Source organism: Leucoraja erinacea, chromosome 9 (assembly GCF_028641065.1).
Source record: "Leucoraja erinacea ecotype New England chromosome 9, Leri_hhj_1, whole genome shotgun sequence".
Classification (NCBI taxonomy): domain Eukaryota; kingdom Metazoa; phylum Chordata; class Chondrichthyes; order Rajiformes; family Rajidae; genus Leucoraja; species Leucoraja erinaceus.
The window spans coordinates 65599752-65619463 of NC_073385.1; the positions used below are offsets into that span (position 1 = coordinate 65599752).

The 19712-nt window shown below is 51.1% G+C and overlaps 2 protein-coding genes across 2 annotated transcripts in view; both read left to right on the forward strand.

The window, feature by feature from the left end:
- Window positions 1-575: 575 nt before the first annotated feature.
- Window positions 576-7888, forward strand: LOC129700610 (uncharacterized). The gene is made up of 3 exons (XM_055641228.1): window positions 576-703; window positions 6275-7352; window positions 7817-7888. Exons 1-3 carry the CDS (start codon window positions 576-578, stop codon window positions 7886-7888), a joined length of 1278 nt encoding a protein of 425 aa, XP_055497203.1.
- A 6306-nt stretch (window positions 7889-14194) lies between these two features.
- Window positions 14195-19712, forward strand: part of LOC129700507 (delta-like protein 4) — a 34822-nt gene continuing 29304 nt past the window's right edge. The window contains exons 1-3 of the mRNA XM_055641066.1: window positions 14195-14544; window positions 15038-15289; window positions 17258-17315. Of these exons, the coding sequence (XP_055497041.1) occupies window positions 14491-14544; window positions 15038-15289; window positions 17258-17315 (364 nt within the window). The 5' untranslated portion in view covers window positions 14195-14490. The remainder of the gene's footprint in view (window positions 14545-15037; window positions 15290-17257; window positions 17316-19712) is intronic.

Sequence of the window (19712 nt, forward strand, 5' to 3'; positions counted from 1 at the left end):
TGTCATTAGCTCTGTCCAATGCATCAGAGGGATGCTTGAGTCAACACCTTTGCAGCGAATCGTCCGATCAGCAGAGAAGGTTATTGGCTGCAACCTTCCCTCCATTGATGAACTGTACACTGCAAGGGCCAGGAAGTGAGCGGGCAAGATCATCTCTGACCCCTCTCACCCTGGCCACAAACTCTTTGAATCACTTCCCTCTGGAAGGCGACTCCGGATTGTCAAAGCTGCCACAGCCAGACATAAAAACAGTTTTTATCCACGAGTAGTTGCTCTACTCAACAGCCAAAAATCTGTAGCCTCCCTTTGATCCGGTATTTTGTTGGTTCACATGCTTGATCAATGGTGTTTTATCATTAATGTTTTATTATTATTAATGTTTAGTGTTTTCTGAGTCATTCGTAACTGTCACTGTATGTCATGTTGTTACTTGTGGGCGGAGCACCAAGGCAAATTCCTTGTATGTGAATGCTTGGCCAATAAACTTATTTACTTTGCAGTGGCTGCCTGCCCTCTCTCATATCGCCCCTCACAGCAAACGCAGAAGGGAGAGGATGTTGAAAGATTGGTGCACCATGGAGGCTACCCCTGACCTTCCCATCCATGCTGACTTGAACAACCTGCCCGACATGCGCCTGGAGTCTCGCAAACCCTTCTGGTCTTCCGTTAAATCCCTGGAAGACTTTGACCCCAAGACTGAGTGGTGCTGAGCCTGGAAAGATGCCCACCTACAGCAACGGAGAGGTCATCACAGGCCCCACAGTGAAACCACCGGGTTTTCACCTCCATCGCAAGCAATGGCTAACCCTGGACAGAATCCGCACCCTCCATGCAAGAACAGCCCATCACCTGCATGAGTGGGGGATGACAGGCACCCCTGCTTACGACAGCAGACATCCAGACCAGCCCACCCCACACATAGTGAATGACTGCCCACTGAGGCTTTTGCCTGCTGGCATCAAAGCCATCCACCCAGTAACTGTTGCTGTCCTGACCTGGATGGTCTACCCTTGATAGACAATAGACAATAGTCAATAGGTGCGGGAGTAGGCCATTCGGCCCTTCAAGACAGCACCGCCACTCAATGTGATCATGGCTGATCATCCACAATCAGTACCCCGTTTCTGCCTTCTCCCGTATCCTCTGACTCCACTACCTTCAAGAGCCCTATCTAGCTCTCCCTTGAAAGATCCAGAGAACCGGCCTCCACCGCCCTCTGATGCAGAGAATTCCACACTCACCGCTCTCTGTGTGAAAAAGTGTTTCCTCATCTCCGTTCTAAATGGCTTACTCCTTATTCTTAAACTGTGGCCCCTGGTTCTGAACTCCCCCCAACATCGGGAACATATCAACTCTTGTTGCAGTTCGACTCTTGTGTGTCCAAACCCTTAATAATCTTATATGTTTCAATAAGATCTACAACTTTAGGCTATGCACGCCAGAAGAAGTATACTTGTAAGGATTGTAACACAGTTGCAGGGAAGTTGCAAGGAAATGTAATGTCGGAATAAGTTGGCGATGTTGTAATGTAGTGATGGGTGCGTCACCACCGTTTGTTTTTGTATCGTGATAGTAATTAAATAAGTTATTTTTGATACAAACAATAAGATGTCTATCTGAGCTGGTGCCATTTGCCTGTGTGTGATTCATATACAGTACCTCTATACATTTTCAACTCTTCAACCTCATGTTTCTTCCACCTCCTCAGGCAGCTCATTCCACACACTCACCACTCTCCCACACTTTGTGTGTGAATGTTAACCCTCTTGTCCATTTCCCCTCTCACCTTAAGCCTGTGGCCTCTAGTTTTAGGCTCCGCTACCCAAGGAATAAGGCTGACACTGCCCGCCTTACCTGAGCACCTCACGATGTTATAACCCTCTATATGGTCTCCCCCTCAACCAGCGACAACCTCCAGGGAAAACAGTCCCCCCCCTATCCAGGGTCTCCTCATAACTCAAGCCCTCCAGTCCCTGTGATATCCTTGTTTAAGAAGGAACTGCAGATGCTGGAGAATCGAAGGTTACACAAAAAAGCTGGAGAAACTCAGCGGGTGCAGCAGCATCTATGGAGCGAAGGAAATAGGCAACGTTTCGTCCCGAAACGTTGCCTATTTCCTTCGCTCCATAGATGCTGCTGTACCCGCTGAGTTTCTCCAGCTTTTTTGTGTAACCTTGTGATATCCTTTTTTGCTACCCTTTCAGCTTAATAAACAGGGAAGGATAAAGTGGACGACTTTAGGGTTAGGGCAGGGTGTTGGGACTAAGATTATTCACCAGCAGCAGCAAGGGGACATGGTGTTGGATTGGATGCATGCGATGGGCAGAATTGCCTCTTAAAGTCACCAGTCTCCGTGATCATTGCTGTGCGTCACTCACTCATCCGATGTGGATGCGTGGAAACCACAGGCCCAAGTCAATAGGGTGAGCGCATCTGCTGGTGATAGACTGAGTGAGGTATGCTGGGCGTCACGGTGGCGCAGCGGCAGAGCTACTGCCTTAAGGGCCTGTCCCACCAGCATGCGATTGCACGCGCCTAGCGCGACCAAACGGAAGCGGAGCTCGCGGTAAGTACGCGCAAAGTTCGCGCGTGATGTAATTTACGTCAAACTCACCAATCAGGCGGTGACATCATCGCGCAACGGCACACCGGGCGGTGATGTCATCATGCGCTAGGCGTACGCCTTCAAGCCGTTTCGGACAGTGCAGGATTTTCGGAGCCCCGCGCGATGTCGGCACCAGCCCCGCACAACTCCATAAACCTCCGGCGATCGAAGTGGGACCGGCCCCACAAGGCCGTACGCCTCAAGCGACCATGCTTGGTCGCGCTAGACCCATGCAATCACATGCTGGTGGGACAGGTCCTTAACAGCTCCGGAGACCCGGGTTCGATCCTGACTACGGGTGCTGTCTGTACGGAGTTTGTACGTTCTCCCCGTGACCTGCGCCGGTTTACTCCGAGATCTCCAGTTTCCCCCCACACTCCAAAGACGGGCAGGTTTGTAGGTTAATTGGCTTGGTGTAAATGTAAATTGTCCCCAGTGTGTGTGTGTGTGTAGGATAGTGTTAGTGTGCGGGGATCGCTGGTCGGTGCAGACTCGGTGGGCCGAAGGGCCTGTTTCCGCGCTGCATCTCGCAACTAAACTAAACTGAAGAACAGCAGTCATTGGGACATATGAACAGGAAGAGACTTTGCTTTCTTCCTTTACTAACAACACTAGGTGATCTGGTTCAGACCAACCCTGCATACTGAACAGCATTTTGTTTCCATTTCAGGATTGTTGACCATCTATTTGTATTTACAAAATATCTGTGTTTGCAATAATCATTGAACATTACGACATGCAGTCCTTACCCCCACTCACACCACCCTCTTTGTGAGGCATTGCTCACCTTGTTAGCAGCCCCCTGCCCTTCCCCCCCTCAGTCACACCTCCCAGGGTGGGGGCAGCAAGCTGTAGACAAACACACGGCTTTCATCTCAGTGTTAAAGAAGTCTGAAAACTATTTGCATCCGCTGAGGGAGGTTCATAAGCTCACAAATCCGTAAATGATAGGAGCAGGATTAGGCCATTCGGCCCGTCATGTCTACTCCGCCGATAGACACAAGATGCTGGAGTAACTCAGCGGGTCGGGCAGCATCTCTGGAGAAAAGGAATATGTGACGTTTCAGGTCGAGACACTTCTTCAGACAGAGAGTCAGCTCTACTCTCCCATTCACTCATGGCTGATCTATCTCTCCCTCTCAACCCCATTCTCCTGCCTTCTCCCCATAACCCATGGCCCCTGTACTGATCAAGAATCTATCTATCGCTGCCTTAAATATATCCACTGACTTTGCCTCCACAGCCTTATGTGGCAAAGAATTCCACACATCTCCTTCTTAAAGAAACATCCTTTTATGACCTCTGGTCCTAGACTCTCTCACTGTAACAGATTGTCCGCTAACGACACTATTATCATTGTGTTTTGTCATTACTTTCTCTTGCAACCGCAGGAAATGCTGCACTTGTCACTTTACCTCCCCCCTCAACTCCATTCAAGGACCCAAGCCGTCGTTCCAGGTGCGGCAGAGGTTCACCTGCACCTCCTCCAACCTCATCTATTGCATCCGCTACTCTAGATGTCAGCTGCTCTACATCGGTGAGACCAAGCACAGGCTTGGCGATCGCTTTGCCCAACACCTCCGCTCGGTCCGCAATAACCAACCTGATCTCCCTGTGGCTCAGCACTTCAACTCCCCCTCCCATTCCAAATCCGACCTTTCTGTCCTGGGCCTCCTCCATGGCCAGAGTAAGTCCCACTGCAAACCGGAGGAGCAGCAACCTCATATTTTGCTTGGGTAGTTTACACCCCAGCGGTATGAACATTGACTTCTCCAATTTCAGATAGTCCCTGCTTTCTCCCTCCTTCCCCTCCCCATCGCAGCTCTCCCACAGCCCACTGTCTCTGCCTCTTCCTTTCTTCTTCCCGCCCCATTCCCCCCCCCCCACACATCATTCTGAAGAAGGATCTCGAGCCGAAACGTCACCTATTCCTTCTCTCCATAGATGCTGCCTGTCCCGCTGAGTTTCTCCAGCATTTTGGTCTATTATTATTGTGTAAGTCGTGGAAACAAACAACTCAGCTGTTGGTTGATGCACGAAAGGGCACAGAGTCAGCAGGTCAGGCAGCATCTCTGGGGATCTTGCAATAGGTGATGTTTTAGGTGGAGTCCCTGCTTCAGACTCTGAGTCCAGGACTGGACTGGGCCTGCAGTTCGTCCCGGCGAGCTGATGTCCCTGGGAGGGAGGCGAGGACTGGCGGAGACGATGTCCGCGGCCCGCGGGCGGTCCGAGTGCTGGTGAGGGTCGGCAGTGGAGGTGTTGGCGGCTGGCACGGACTGGAAGTGGGTCAGGAAGCTGCATGAGCTGGTGGTGGTGGCAGCAAGTCGGGCTGGGATTGGGCATGTGGGTAGCCAGGGCAACAAGTAGCCGGGGAGGTGCCATGAGGCAGCCATTGGCAGGTCCATCCACCATGACCAACATCCATTATGAAGAGGTCCGTTAAAAGGAAGGTTTACTTAAATAACACACACATACATGGTCAGGCACCCAAGTATGTGCACACGCAAGCACACACGCATGTAGATGCACTCCACATATGCACACTTTACACCACATACTTCACATGCCTGAGGCTTTGTTTCTGTTTGTGGTGTTTTTGATGTTTCTTTATTTTACATGTCTTTTCCTACTATTTCTTTTGATTGTTATTTTTGGTGTGTATTAACTTTTTTGTCAATGATTAGCGATGTACAGCACTTTGTTGCAGCTATGTTTGTTTTTAAAGTGCTCTATAAATAAAATTATTATTATTATTATTATTATTATACTGTGCGCAAATTTGGGCCCCATATCTAAGGAAGGATGTGCCGGCTCTGGAGAGGGTCCAGAGGAGGTTTACAAGAATGATCCCAGGAATGAGTGGGTTAAAATATGATGAGCGTTTGACAGCACTGGGCCTGTACTCGCTGGAGTTTAGAAGGTTGAGGGGGGACCTCATCGAAACTTACAGAATAATGAAAGGCATAGATAGAGTGGATGTGGAAAGGATGTTTCCACTGGTGGGAGAGTCTAGAACCAGAGGTCATAGCTTCAGAATTTTAAGGGCGCTCTTTTAGAAAGGAGGTGAGGAGGAACTTCTTTAGTCAGAGGGTAGTTAATCTGTGGAACTCATTGCCACACAGGGCTGTGGAGGCCAAGTCAGTGGATATTTTTAAGGCAGAGATAGACAAATTCTTGATTAGAACGGGTGTCGAGGGTTATGGGGAGAAGGCAGGAAAATGGGATTGGGAGGCAGAGATCAGCCATGATTGAATGGCGGAGTGGACTGGATGGGCCGAATGGCCTAATTCTACTATTACTTGTGAGCTTGTGAGCTTGTACACACATCCGATCGTACGTGTTCATTCCGACAGACACCAAGCGAAACCAGGTCAGGAAGGGGATGTCTGTTGCTAAAGTATTTTCCATGAGAAAGTAACACAGACAGAAGAGGGAAGCTAATTCAATTTAAAATATGTCCAAGAATTTTCTATAGCAAACAGGATACATGAGAGGTCAGTGAGATATTTTTGGGAGCTGGGTCCTTGTGATATTTTGCTCAATAATTTGAACTGGGATTAATGTTATATCAGACATCTGTGTGACTTTCACAGTTACAGATACAACCCTGTGATTCCTGCCACATAGATCACCCAGAACCAGATGCTGACCGGAATATTCACACACCAGCCCCTTGCACACCAGCCCCTTGCACACCAGCCCCTCGCACACCAGCCCCACTCACACCAGCCCCACTCACACCAGCACACCAGCCCCTTGCACACCAGCCCTCTCACACCAGCCCCACTCACACCAGCCCCTCTCACACCAGCCCCACTCACACCAGCCCCACTCACACCAGCCCCACTCACACCACCCCTTGCCCCTTGCACACCAGCCCCCTGCACACCAGCCCCTTGCACACCAGCCCCACTCACACCAGCCCCTCGCACACCAGCCCCTTGCACACAAGCTCGTTGCACACCAGCCCCACTCACACCAGCCCCTTGCACACCAGCCCCCACCGCACACCAGCCCCTTGCACACCAGCCCCAGCCCCCTCGCACACACCACCAGCCCCTCGCACACCAGCCCCTCGCACACCAGCCCCACACACACCAGCCCCCCTCGCACACCAGCCCCTTGCACACCAGCCCCACTCACTCACACACACCAGCCCCTTGCACACCAGCCCCTTGCACACACCAGCCCCACGCACACCAGCCCCTCACACCAGCCCCCTCGCACACCAGCCCCACTCACACACCAGCCCCTCGCACACCAGCCACCCAGCCCTCACACCACACACACCAGCCCCTCGCACACCAGCCCCCCTTGCACACCAGCCCCACTCACACAGCCCCTCGCACACCAGCCCCACGCACACCAGCCCCTCGCACACCAGCCCCTTGCACACCAGCCCCTTGCACACCAGCTCCTCGCACACCAGCCCCCTCACACACCAGCCCCTTGCACACCAGCCCCTTGCACACCAGCCCCCCCTTGCACACCAGCCCCTTGCACACCAGCCCCTTGCACACCAGCCCCCCTCACACCAGCCCCTGCCCCACACCACAGCCCCTGCACACCAGCCCCACTCACCCCTTGCCCCAGCCCCTCACACACCAGCCCCTCGCACACCACCAGCCCCTTGCACACCAGCCCCTCGCACACCAGCCCCTTGCACACCAGCCCCTTGCACACCAGCCCCTTGCACACCAGCCCCTTGCACACCAGCCCCTCGCACACCAGCCCCCTCACACCAGGCGTGATGTTTCAAACTGGTCTTTTTAGTTCTGACCTGATAGTTCAAGGCTGCCCTCATACATCCCATTGTCCACTCAGTCTCCTTCACTACTACAGCAGGATCCTAGCAAATCCTACCCAAAATTCACACCCAACTCAGAAGATAAATGATGTGTTCTTTTATACTGCAAGTCGGGTTCAGAGTCCAACTGTTACAAAGACAGGGGTGTGGAGTAGGTTTGGTCTCTGTACTTAGGAGAGGACAAGGGAGCAATGAAGCGTGTATGAAGGAACTACAGATGTGGGTTTACATCCAAGATAGACACAAAATGCTGGAGTAACTCAGCAGGACAGGCAGCATCTCTGGAGAGAAGGAAAGGGTGAGGTTTGGGGTCGAGACCAGGGCCATCTTAACGCATGAGCATGCTGGGCAGTGGCTCAGGGCCCCACGAGCATAGGGGCCCCATGCTAATGTATGTATTGTAGAATGTTATTGTCGAACATGAAAACATCAAATTGGAGAACATCAAAACGGAGAAGAACATCGCAAGTGCATGATGGCATATATTTGATTCGACATAAATAAACTGGAGGTGTAGGGCCCCCAGCGCACTGCTTTGCCCGGGGGTCTATAATGCTGTTAAGACTGCCCTGGTCGAGACCCTCGTAGATGGCCTTCTGGGGCGAAAACGAGTAACCTAAGCCTTTACTACAAGGAGTTTGGGAGATTGAGGAAAGTTGCAGAAATATATTTGAGAGCAAGAGTTTTTAATTACCGTAAGTACCTGCAACGGGACAGTGAAATTCTTACTAGCTGCATCTCAACTGACCTCAAACACAATAGCACTCATGAGTCAAGAGTCGAGAGTGTCTCAGATAGAACAATGGCATTCTTACTAGCTGCATCTCAACTGGCCTCAAACACAATAGTCCTCACGAGTCAAGAGTCGAGAGTGTCCCAGATAGAACAATGAAATTCTTACTAGCAGCAGCACAGTCAAATGCAAACATGACATCATTTTATCATGTGATCATTTTCCACTTGTAGCTAGTCGTAGTTGGTCTTAGGCGTGGAAGACTGAGGTCAAGGAGGTCGTAGACATAGTCGTAGGAGGTCATAGGAGGTCTTTTACTTTGGCGAGTCAACACGGCCTTGACATTTTTTTCAACTAGTCTAGGTTCTTCTAAACTCGTGAATTAGGTCGTCCAAGTGGGACAGGTCCTTAACAGAGAGATAGGGGTGTAGCCAGGATGATGTGAATCCCTGATGAGATTATAGAATATTGAACATAGAACAGTACAGCACAGGAACAGGCCCTTCGGCCCCTTATGTCGGTGCCTAACATGATGCCAAGACCAGCTCTTATCCACCTGTACCATAACCCATATCCCTCTATCCTGCATATCCATATGCTTATTGAAAAGTATCTTAAATGCCACTATCATACATGTCTCAATCACCACGTGCTCCAGGCACTCACTACCCTCTGTGTAAAAATACTTGCTACGCACATCTCCTTTCATCTTGTCCCTCTCACCTTCAAGCTATTCTTGTACAGACATTGAAAGCAAGAGGGTTGCAGGGAGAAGGTGGGACTGCTCAAGGTCAAAGGAAAGAATGGCGTCGGATGATGCAGGTGAGGTATTAAACCAATACTCTGCATCTGTATCCGACAGGAACTTGCTCCAGGTGATTGGAGCAGATGGATTGCAGGAAAAAAAAGTACTGGAAGTGGGATATTTTTTTAAAGTATGATGACAGTATTCTCAATATCGTGAATCTCCTCAATCTTCTAATGCCCCTGTCCCACTTAGGAAACCTGAACGGAAACCTCTGGAGACCCACCCAAGGTTTCTGTGTGGTTCCCGGAGGTTGCAGGTGGTTCCCGGAGGTTGCAGGTGGTTCCCGGAGGTTGCAGGTGGTTCCCGGAGGTGGCAGGTGGTTGCCGGAGGTTGCAGGTAGTGGAAGCAGGTAGGGAGACTGACAAAAACCTCCAGGAACCACACGGAAACCTTGGGCGGGGCACAAAGTCTCCAGAGGGTTCCGTTCAGGTTTCCCAAGTGGGACAGGGGCATAAGGAAGATTTGGCCTCCACTGCCCTCTGTGGAATTCCCTGCCACAGAGGGCAGTGGAGGCCAAATCACTGGATGGATTTAAGAGCTCTAGGGGCTAGTGGAATCAAGGGATATGGGGAGAAGGCAGGCACGGGTTAATGATTGGGGACGATCAGCCATGATCACAATGAATGGCGGTGCTGGCTCAAAGGGCCGAATGGCCTCCTCCTGCACCTATTGTCTATTGTCTATAGTCTGTGCTGAACATGAAACTAATCTCCTCTACCTGCACATGATCGATATCCCTCCATTCCCTGCAAGTCCACGTGTCCCTTAAGCACCACTATTGTATCTGCGTCCACCATCACACCAACCAAACACCCACCAGTCTTAATGAACAAAACTTGCCCCCACATATCTCCTTTAAACTCTGCCTCTCCCACCTTAAACCTCTGCCACCTGGTCTTTGACATTTCCACCACGAGAAAAAGGTTCTGAATGTCTACCCCATCTAAGCTTCTCATATTTACTCCTATCAGGCCTCCCTGAAGGTCCAGAGAAAACTATCCAAGTTTGTGCAACCTGTCCTCATAGCTAACAGCCTCTAATCCAGGCAGCATTCTGGTAAACCAGTATTGCACCCTCTCCGAAGCACTCAAATCCTTCCTGTTATAGGGTGGTCAAAGACTCCACTTCAAGTTCAAGTGAGTTTATTGTCATGTGTCCTTGATAGGACAATGAAATTCTTGCTTTGCTTCTGCACATCAGAACATAGTAGGCATTTACTACAGAACACATGAATAAATAAACTGATAAAGTGCAAATAATAGACAATGGGTTATTAATGTTCACAGTTTTGTCCGAGCCAGGTTTAATAGCCTGATGGCTGTGGGGAAGTAGCTATTCCTGAACCTGGTTGTTGCAGTCTTCAGGCCTGTACCTTCTACCTGAAGGTAGCGGGGAGATGAGTGTGTGGCCAGGATGGTGTGGGACCTTGATAATGCTGCCAGCCTTTTTGAGGCAGCGACTGCGATAGATCCCCTCGATGGACGGGAGGTCAGAGCCGATGATGGACTGGGCAGTGTTTACTACTTTTTGTAGTCTCTTCCTCTCTGGTGGGAAGCGGCTGATTCGGAGTTCCAAGCCGCTGATGTTGGCCTTCCGTTCCGACATCGGAGTTCCATCATCCTGGCGAGCGGGCGTGAGCTGCGGGCCCCCCGTGGCAGCGACTGCGGAGGGCTCCGGAGGCCTCGTTCACGGGTGAACATCAGGAACATCAGAGGAGGATGACTGACTTTGGTGCCTTCCCTCACAGTGGGAAACTTTTTGATTCTGCTGTGTTGGGGATGTTTTATGTTGGACTCTATTGTGTGTTATGTTCTTTATTTTATTGTATGGCTGAATGCAAAAACAAATTTCAGACTTGCTCTGCCAATAAAGTAATATCGTATCGTATCGTATCTCACCCACTTAACGGGGCCGAGGGGGGAGGTATAGGGACAGGTGTTGCATCTTATGCGGTTGCAGGAGAACAGAGGGCCGTGGAGAGGGTACAGGGTGCCATGGGGTCACCAGACTGGTTCCTGGGATGGGTGGTGGGTGATCATAGAAAGAGCGGTCGGGTCATCTGGGCCTCTGGGCCTGAATTCACTGGAGTTTAGAAGTTGGAGAGGAGATCCCATTAAACTGTGGGGTCAATGTAGGGGAAGAGGGTGGTGGGGGTGGGGGGGATAAAGGGGAGGGGGCAGACAGTGTGAGCTGACAGACAGAGTGCGAGGGGAGGTGACCTGACTCTGGAGGGCAGATTGAGGGACAGAGTCAGTGCGGAGGTGCTGGCAATGATGAGGGCCGGAACAGGAGTGTGCATGGAGCCATACGGACAACTCGGAGAGAGACGGTGTTAGTCTGGGAAAGGTAACCAACCAGGATATCAGGTCTACAGGGACCCGGGTTTGATCCCAGCCTCGGGGACTGTCTGTGTTAAAGTTTGTACCAGTTTTCCCGGTGGCCAGCTCTGGAGCTCGGAATTCCTCCCGCATCCCAAAATGATGCGAGTGGGTAGATTCATTCCCCATTGGGAATTTCCTCTAGTGTGTGGGTGAGTGCTAGAATCTGTGCCTGCTTGTGGGAATTGGGAAGAAGAGGCTTTGGGGATAACTAGAATTCAGAGACAGAATCTGTGGGAAGTTAGCAATTTGAAGCATTATCGTTCATTGGTTTGATGTCTCCGAGCTTGAAAGTCTACGAGCAATTAAATTTGTGTGTGGGATCTGGTGTTTAAGCAGTAAAGTCAACAAAAAAGGATCGTGGAGATGTATTTCAGACAAAGACTTCTTCTTAGACCCCCTTCAGTCATGGCTGACCATGGCTGTCTCCAGGGTTGGAGGTTGCCAGTGCGTGACTTTGTTTAACGTGGGGAGACTGGTGCACAGACAGCCACCCCACGTGGGGTCCTTGACAGATCTGGGTCAGGATCCAGTGGCATGGAGTCCAAGACGACCGGAGACCCTTTTCTGCTGCAGCCTTCATCCGCCTTCCCAGCCGTTGTGAAGGTCAGCCATCATCCTCCGCCTGTTCCACCGTTGAGGTCTTGGTTGGATTGCTCTTTGTCAGAGACCTCCCCCTCGACCTTACCGCCATGGGTGGCCCTACCAGGAGCATAGCTCCAGACGGCATCGCTCTCAGGATCTCAGGACCACACAAGCTTCTCCACCACGACAAGGTGATAGTCCATGGAGAAGTGATAATCCACGGAGAAAAAGACTATACATCTGTCAAAACAACACCAATTGCTTGCAAGACAGTAACTAAACCTGCAGAAGTCATTGACAATAGGGACCAAATGCTGGAGTAACTCAGCGGGACAGGCAGCATCAATGGAGAGAAGGAATGGGTGATGTTTCGGGTCGAGACCCTTCTTCAGACTGAGGGTCAGACACTCACTGACGAAGGGTCTCGAACGCAGTTCATTCCCACAGCAGAAGTCATTGTTATTAATGGACTCTAGTTACCCTGCACGAAAATGTAAATAAGATGCTGGTTTGCACTGAAGACAGACACAGAATGCTGGAGTAACTCAGCGGGGCAGGCAGCATCTCTGTAAAGGAGGTGTGGGTGACGTTTCAGGTCAAGACCCTTTGGTCTGAATAAGGGTCTCGACCTGAACCGTCACCCATTCCTTCTCTCCAGAGATGCTGCCTGTCCCGCTGAGTTACTCCAGCATTTTGTGTCTGTCTTCAGTGTAGAGAGGATAGCCATCATAAAGAGATCTTCTTATCGAGTCCACACACACGATTAGAAGTGTGAGAGGGGAAGGAGATGTCACATCTTGTGATGGATGTCCTGGCCAATCCATGGGAACTCCATTCGTCCTGGAGTTGGGCGTTTCAACGCCAGCGTGTGGAGATGGGGAGCCCAGCCTGTGAATATGGAGCAGAACAACACACAGCCAACCATGTCATCTCTGGGTGCCCGCTCTACCACCCACCAAATGGAGCTGTGTCAGGGCCTGGCAGACATTGACGCCAACAGAGACAATAACCTGGCTGCTCAACACCCGGCTCGAGATCTAACTATTCCTTTGGTTTATTTAAGTTTCATTCGCAAGAAGAAGCATGCGATCCTGTCTCAATCCCCCTGAGGACAAGGAAGATAGACACAAAATGCTGGAATAACTCAGTGGGTCAGGTAGCATGTGTTGGAAGGAACTGCAGATGCAGGTTTAACCCGATTTTAACCTGGTTTAACAAATAAAAACATGTCTTCCATCGAACGTGTCCAAAGACAGGCAGCTCGATTTGTTACTAACACCTATGAGAGAGAAGCGAGTGTCACCAAACTTCTGAATTCTCTGGGACAGGAACCCTCTCCAAGATAGACGTGAAACTCACCATTTGACAACCTGTTTTTACAAAACGTTAAATGGCCAGCTCGACATAGACTACAAGACCTACACCAAACCCAAACCAATTAGGAGCAGACGAGGGCATTCGATGCAATTTGTGATCCCAGCTACAAAGACAGATGTGTACAGCAATTCGTTCTTCCCCCGCACAATTAAAGCATGGAATAATCTCCACCCAACTATAGTTACCCAACCAGATGCAACTACATTTAAAGTAGCTCTTTCTTCCCAATAACCCTTTCATCGACCTCGCACCACCCGGCGTGGCTTTAATGGCCGCGGGACAATCGCCATCGCCAGCCGGGGGCTATGACTGACTCTGACATGGGGGGGGGGGAGAGTGCAGTGGAGAGAGAAGTTTATTTGGCCTTCCATCACAGCTATGTGATGGATGTTTATGTTAAATGTAATTATGTTGTGTCTGGGGTCTATGTGTGTGTAATGTATGGCTGCAGAAACGGCATTTCGTTTGGACCTCCAGGGGTCCAAATGACAATTAAATTGACTCTCTTGAATTGACTCTTGACTCTCTTGACTCTTCTGGCTTAATCCCTCCCTTCACCACCTCCAGTTTAAATTCCCGTTGGAATATTTTGGAGGGCCAAGTAACCAAGAACCAAGAAGATTATAGACAGAAAATGCTGGAGTAACTCAGCGGGACAGGCAGCATCTCTGGAGACCCTTCTTCACACCCTGAAGGCATGTAGGATAACCTCGGAGAAGTGGGACGGCGCTCGTGTGTGTGAATGACGGCAGGAACAGCCCATGAGAAGGGCAGGTGTCGCCTTCACTGCTGTGTATGAGGGCGTGAGTAACATTGTAGGCAGGAGGCGGTGTTAGCCTCATGTCTGTGAGTGGCGGGCAGAGTGACAGAGCGTGTATATTAAAGGCAGCCTCGGCTCACTGACCGTGCAGCGGGTTGGGAGTGTGGCAGAGGCGACAGCTTGGGAAAGACTTGCACACACACACACACAGACACACACACACACACGGGCAGCAACAGCAGCAGCAGCAGCAGCAGCAGCCGAGAGGCGCTGGGATCTAACGGGAGCCGGACTGGTTTGCGGATCGCCCACCTGCCGAGCGCGTTACTGCAGGAGTTGTTGCCTCGGCGCTGACTCTTTGGACTGGCCGCTGTTATCAAGACGGGGTTTGTGCCCTTGGGATTAGACGGGGAAATCAGCGAGTGTTTGCAGGAGTGATGGCAGCTTCATGCAGTGTCCGCGCCGCACTCTTCATATTACTGCTTGGCCAGGTAAATTCCCCACCCTCTCTGCCCTCTCCCCCTCCCCTCCTCCCCCCTGTCTCTCTCCCTTCTGCCTCCTTGCCCTCTCTCTCCCTTCTCTACCCCACCCTCTGCCCACCCCCCCTTCACCCCCCACCCCCTACCATCTCTCCTCTCCCCCACCCTTTCTCCCCCCCTGCTCCCTCTCTCTGCCCCTTCTCTTCCACACCCTGCTCCCTCTCTCTGTCCCCTTCTCTCTCCCCCTCTCCCTCTCTCTCCCTCTCGTCTCTGTCTCTCTATTTTCTCTCTCTTTCTCTCTCGGTCTCTCACTATCTCTCTCTATTGAGTTTTCTCTCTCTCTCCCTCTCTTTCTCTCTTTGTCTCTCTCTCTCTTCCTCTCCTGCTCCTCCTCTCTCCCTTCTCTCCCTCTCTCCCTCTCTCTTTCTCCCCCCCACCCCCCCCCCCCTATCTGCCCCCCCCCCCCCCCCCATGTATCCTGCCACTGACTTTGTATCTCTTCAAGGCTTGGGGCAGCGGTACATTCGAGCTGAGGATTCTCCAGTTCGTCAACGGCGAGAGCTCGCTGGCGTCCGGTGGCCACTGTGTGCCCGACTGCCGCACGTTCTTCCGCGTGTGCCTGAAGCATTTCCAAGTGCTGGTGTCTCCGGGGACGTGTACCTACGGCACACTCCTCTCCCCGCTGATGGGCAGCGGCTCCTTCAGAGTGGCGAGCACACACAGTCCGCTCAGGCTCAACTTCACCTTCAAGTGGCCGGTGAGCGGCCGCGCCGGCTACAGAGGCGGCATCGTGTACACGGGGCAGGGCGGGGAGAGAGAGAGAGCAGGGCAGGGCAGGGTAGGGGGCAGAGAGAGGGGGGACAGTGAGGATGGACAGACGGTAGCCTGGGAACTGTCAGAAGCAGGGGCTCCACAGATGCTGCCTGACCCGCTGTGTTACTCCAGCTTTTTGTGTCTATCTTCGATTTAAACCAACTCCTACACAGAAACAGAGGTTTCCGTTTTACCTCGACCCCTTCTAAAAGGTGCAAATACACACACATACACCCCTATACACACACCTGTACGCTCGCACCTCTGTACACACACCTGTACATATACATATACGTCTATATATACACAGCTCTATACACATGTGCACATACATACATGCAAATAGAAACATAGAAAATAGGTGTATGAGTAGGCCATTCGGCCCTTCGAGCCTGCACCGCCATTCAATATGATCATGGCTGATCATCCAACTCAGTATCCTGTACCTGCCTTCTCTCCATATCCCCTGATCCCTTTATCCACAAGGGCCACATCTAACTCCCTCTTAAATATAGCCAATGAACTGGCCTCAACTACCTTCCGTGGCAGAGAGTTCCAGAGATTCACCACTCTCTGTGTGAAAAATGTTTTTCTCATCTCGGTCCTAAAATACTTCCCCCATATCCTTAAACTGTGACCTACAACTTAAAATACATCACACATCTGTACACTCACATACACATATCCATTCATGGAGACGTACATAGTTACACTACACCGGCGCACGCACACACACGTTCATAGATGTAGACACCTTTGTACACACATGCACTTACACCCACATAGACAGACATGCATAAATGCACAGATACTCGTGTACACACACATATTCACAAACACAGCCATATAGACACCCACTTCTCCACAGATGCTGCCTGACCCGCTGACTCACTCCAGCATTTTGTGTGCACCTTCGGTGTAAACCAGCATCTGCAGTTCCTTCCCACACTCACACACACACGTATACTGTACACATTCAATCACAGACACACGTGCACACAAGCAGAAACACCCCGAGTATGTAGGCGTGGATACGGGGAATTGCCCGCAGACAAACACTGTCACACACACACACTATCACACACACACACACACACACACACACACACACACACACACACACACACACACACACACACACACACACACACACACACACACACACACACACACACACACACACACACACACACAAACACACTATCACACACACACACACACACACACACACACACACACACACACACGTCACACACACACACTATCACACACACACACTATCACACACACACACACTATCACACACACAGTCATACACACACACTATCACACACACACACTATCACACACACTCTCACACACACACACACACACACACACACACACACTATCACACACACACACACACACTCACACACACACACACACACTCACACACACACACACACACTCACACACACTCACACACACACACACTCACACACACACACACACACACACACACACACACACACACACACACACACACACACACACACACACACACACACACACACACACACACACACACACACACACACACACACACACACACTATCACACACGCACACTATCACACACACACTATCACACACACACACAGTCACACAGACACACACAGAAATACACACAATAGTGGGCAGGAATGAACAATAGAATGAGACAGAGCGGCAAACACGGTTCGGGTTACTGCTGGTTTAGACAGTTACTGAGGCCGACTCAGCAGGGGAATATCCCGACAAGGGAGAAGCGAGTAGATGCTTGCTCCAACCCGCGACCGCACGGCACTGGCGCTGTGAGGACGGGGAGGGTGGGCGTGTGGGGGACACACGGCAGCGTCTCTAACTAACTCTCTCCCTCTTCTGTTTCACAGGGAACTTTCTCCCTCATCATCGAAGCTTGGAATTCTCCCCCCAGCCAGCTGATCCCCAGTAAGTCCAGGGAGGGCTTGTCAGTAAGGTGCAGGTTGTGAATGAGTTGCAAGGGTACATTAGTTTGTGAGCCGCGGGCGGTGAGTTGTGCAGGTGCAGGTGCAGCAGCAGCCGGGCTGTGAGAATTCCCCCGGTCCACCGGCCCGGCAGCCACTCCAGCACAATCCACTTCCTCTGGTTTATTTCTGGCGTGGGAAACTTGTACTGGACCTTGGTGAGAAAATCGAAACCTTGCCAAGTGTTCCGGACGGGCTCTTCCTGCGCTTAACACCTCCCGAGGAACGACACCGCCCTTTGCGAAAGCGGCAGCGATTGTTCTGCAGCCAGGCACAATATGCTGGAGTAAACTCAGCGGGACCAGGCAGCATGTCTGGAGAGAAGGAATGGGAGTCGAGACCCTTCATCTCGACCCGAAACGTCACCCACACCTTCTCTCCAGAGATGCTGCCTGTCCCGCTGAGTTACTCCAGCTTTTTATGTCTATCTTCGGTTTAAACCAGCATCTGCAGTCCCTTCCTACACATCTCATAGGAACATAGACAATAGGTGCAGGAGTAGGCCATTCGGCCCTTCGAGCCTGCACCGCCATTCAATATGATCATGGCTGATCATCCAACTCAGTATCCCGTACCTGCCTTCTCTCCATACCCCCTGATCCCTTTAGCCACATCTAACTCCCTCTTAAATATAGCCAATGAACTGTGGCCTCAACTACCTTCTGTGGCAGAGAATTCCAGAGATTCACCACTCTCTGTGTGAAAAATGTTTTTCTCATCTCAGTCCTAAAAGATTTCCCCCTTATCCTTAAACTGTGGCCCCTTGTTCTGGACTTCCCCAACATCGGGAATAATCTCCCTGCATCTAGTCTGTCCAACCCCTTAAGAATTGTGTAAGTTTCTATAAGATCCCCCCTCAATCCTCGATTGTGAGAGAGCGAGAGAGAGAGAGAGAGAGAAGGAACGCGCTTGTCCCCATCCGCCCAGTTACTCGAGGACCGGTTTAATAGTTCTTTGCTGCCACATGTACCAAGGTATAGTGAAATTATTTGTGCTTACTGTTACCATAAACCAAATACAATCCCTAAGCACAAAGCGTGTAGAAATAGCCCATTGAGGCCATATACAAGTCTCCAGGTTTTGGCGCCATGTACCAGGCCCAAGTTGTTGTTGACCATAAAGGCCCATTGCAGTCATAGCCTGTGTCTGGGACATCCAGTGAACCGGTGTCCCTCTCCCCTTGCCCGGCCATCTTCAGTCTTTATGCTCCAGCTGCCGACCTTGAGGGCGGATTGCAAAATCCCAGTTTTCCTATCCACACCATCCTCTGCGGTTTCCGAGGCCGACCTGGAGCCGAGCTCGGCACCTTCCCTCTTCATAAGATCACGTGATAGGAGCAGAATTAGGCCATTCAGCCCATCAAGTCTACCCCGCCATTCAATCATGGCTGATCTATCTCTCCCTCCTAACCACATTCTCCTGCCTTCTCCCCATAACCCCTGACACCTGCATTAATCAAGAATCTATCTATCTCTGCCTTAAATATATCCACTGACTTGACCTCCACAGCCTTCAGTGGCAACGAGTTCCACAGATTCACTACCTTCTGACCGAAGAAATTCCTCCTCATCTCCTTCTTAAAGGAACCCTAGTGAGACCACACCTGGCAGTTTTGGTCTCCTAATTTGAGGAAGGACATTCTTGCTATTGAGGGAGTGCAGCGTAGGTTTACAAGGTTAATTCCCGGGATGGCGGGACTGTCATATGCTGAGAGAATGGAGCAGCTGGGCTTGTACACTCTGGAGTTTAGAAGGATGAGAGGGAATCTCATTGAAACATATAAGATTGTTCAGGGCTTGGACACGCTAGAGGCAGGAAACATGTTCCCGATGTTGGGGGAGTCCAGAACCAGGGGCCACAGTTTAAGAATAAGGAGTAAGCCATTTAGAACGGAGACGAGGGAACACTTTTTCTCACAGAGAGTGGTGAGTGCGGAATTCTCTGCCTCAGAGGGCGGTGGAGGCAGGTTCTTTGGATACTTTCAAGAGAGAGCTAGATAGGGCTCTTAAAAATAGCGGAGTCAGGGGATATGGGGAGAAGGCAGGATTGGGGATGATCAGCCATGATCACATTGAATGCCGGTGCTGGCTCGAAGGGCCGAATGGCCTCCTCCTGCACCTATTGTCTATAATTCTGAGGCTATGACCTCTAGTCCAAAAGGTGATGTCCTAGTCCTGAATTCCGGTGCGGGCGTGTATGTCAGGGTCTGCTGCCGAGGTAGGGAGTAATGTTCCCTTCTGCCGCGCAGCCCAACTGCCCCCTGGTGTGTTTGCATGTACACTCAATCCCCTGGATCACTCTGCGACCTGGCCAGGAATCATCCCAGAATCATTCGGGGGTC

Excerpts from the sequence above, each read along its gene's own strand:
- LOC129700610 (XM_055641228.1), top strand. The coding sequence starts at position 576 with ATGGAGGCTACCCCTGACCTTCCCATCCATGCTGACTTGAACAACCTG. Across the intron at positions 704-6,274 it reads TTTGACCCCAAGACTGAGTG|CCCCTTGCACACCAGCCCCT; the intron begins GTGCTGAGCCTG and ends TTCACACACCAG. Across the intron at positions 7,353-7,816 it reads CCAGCCCCCTCACACCAGGC|AATGTTATTGTCGAACATGA; the intron begins GTGATGTTTCAA and ends TATGTATTGTAG.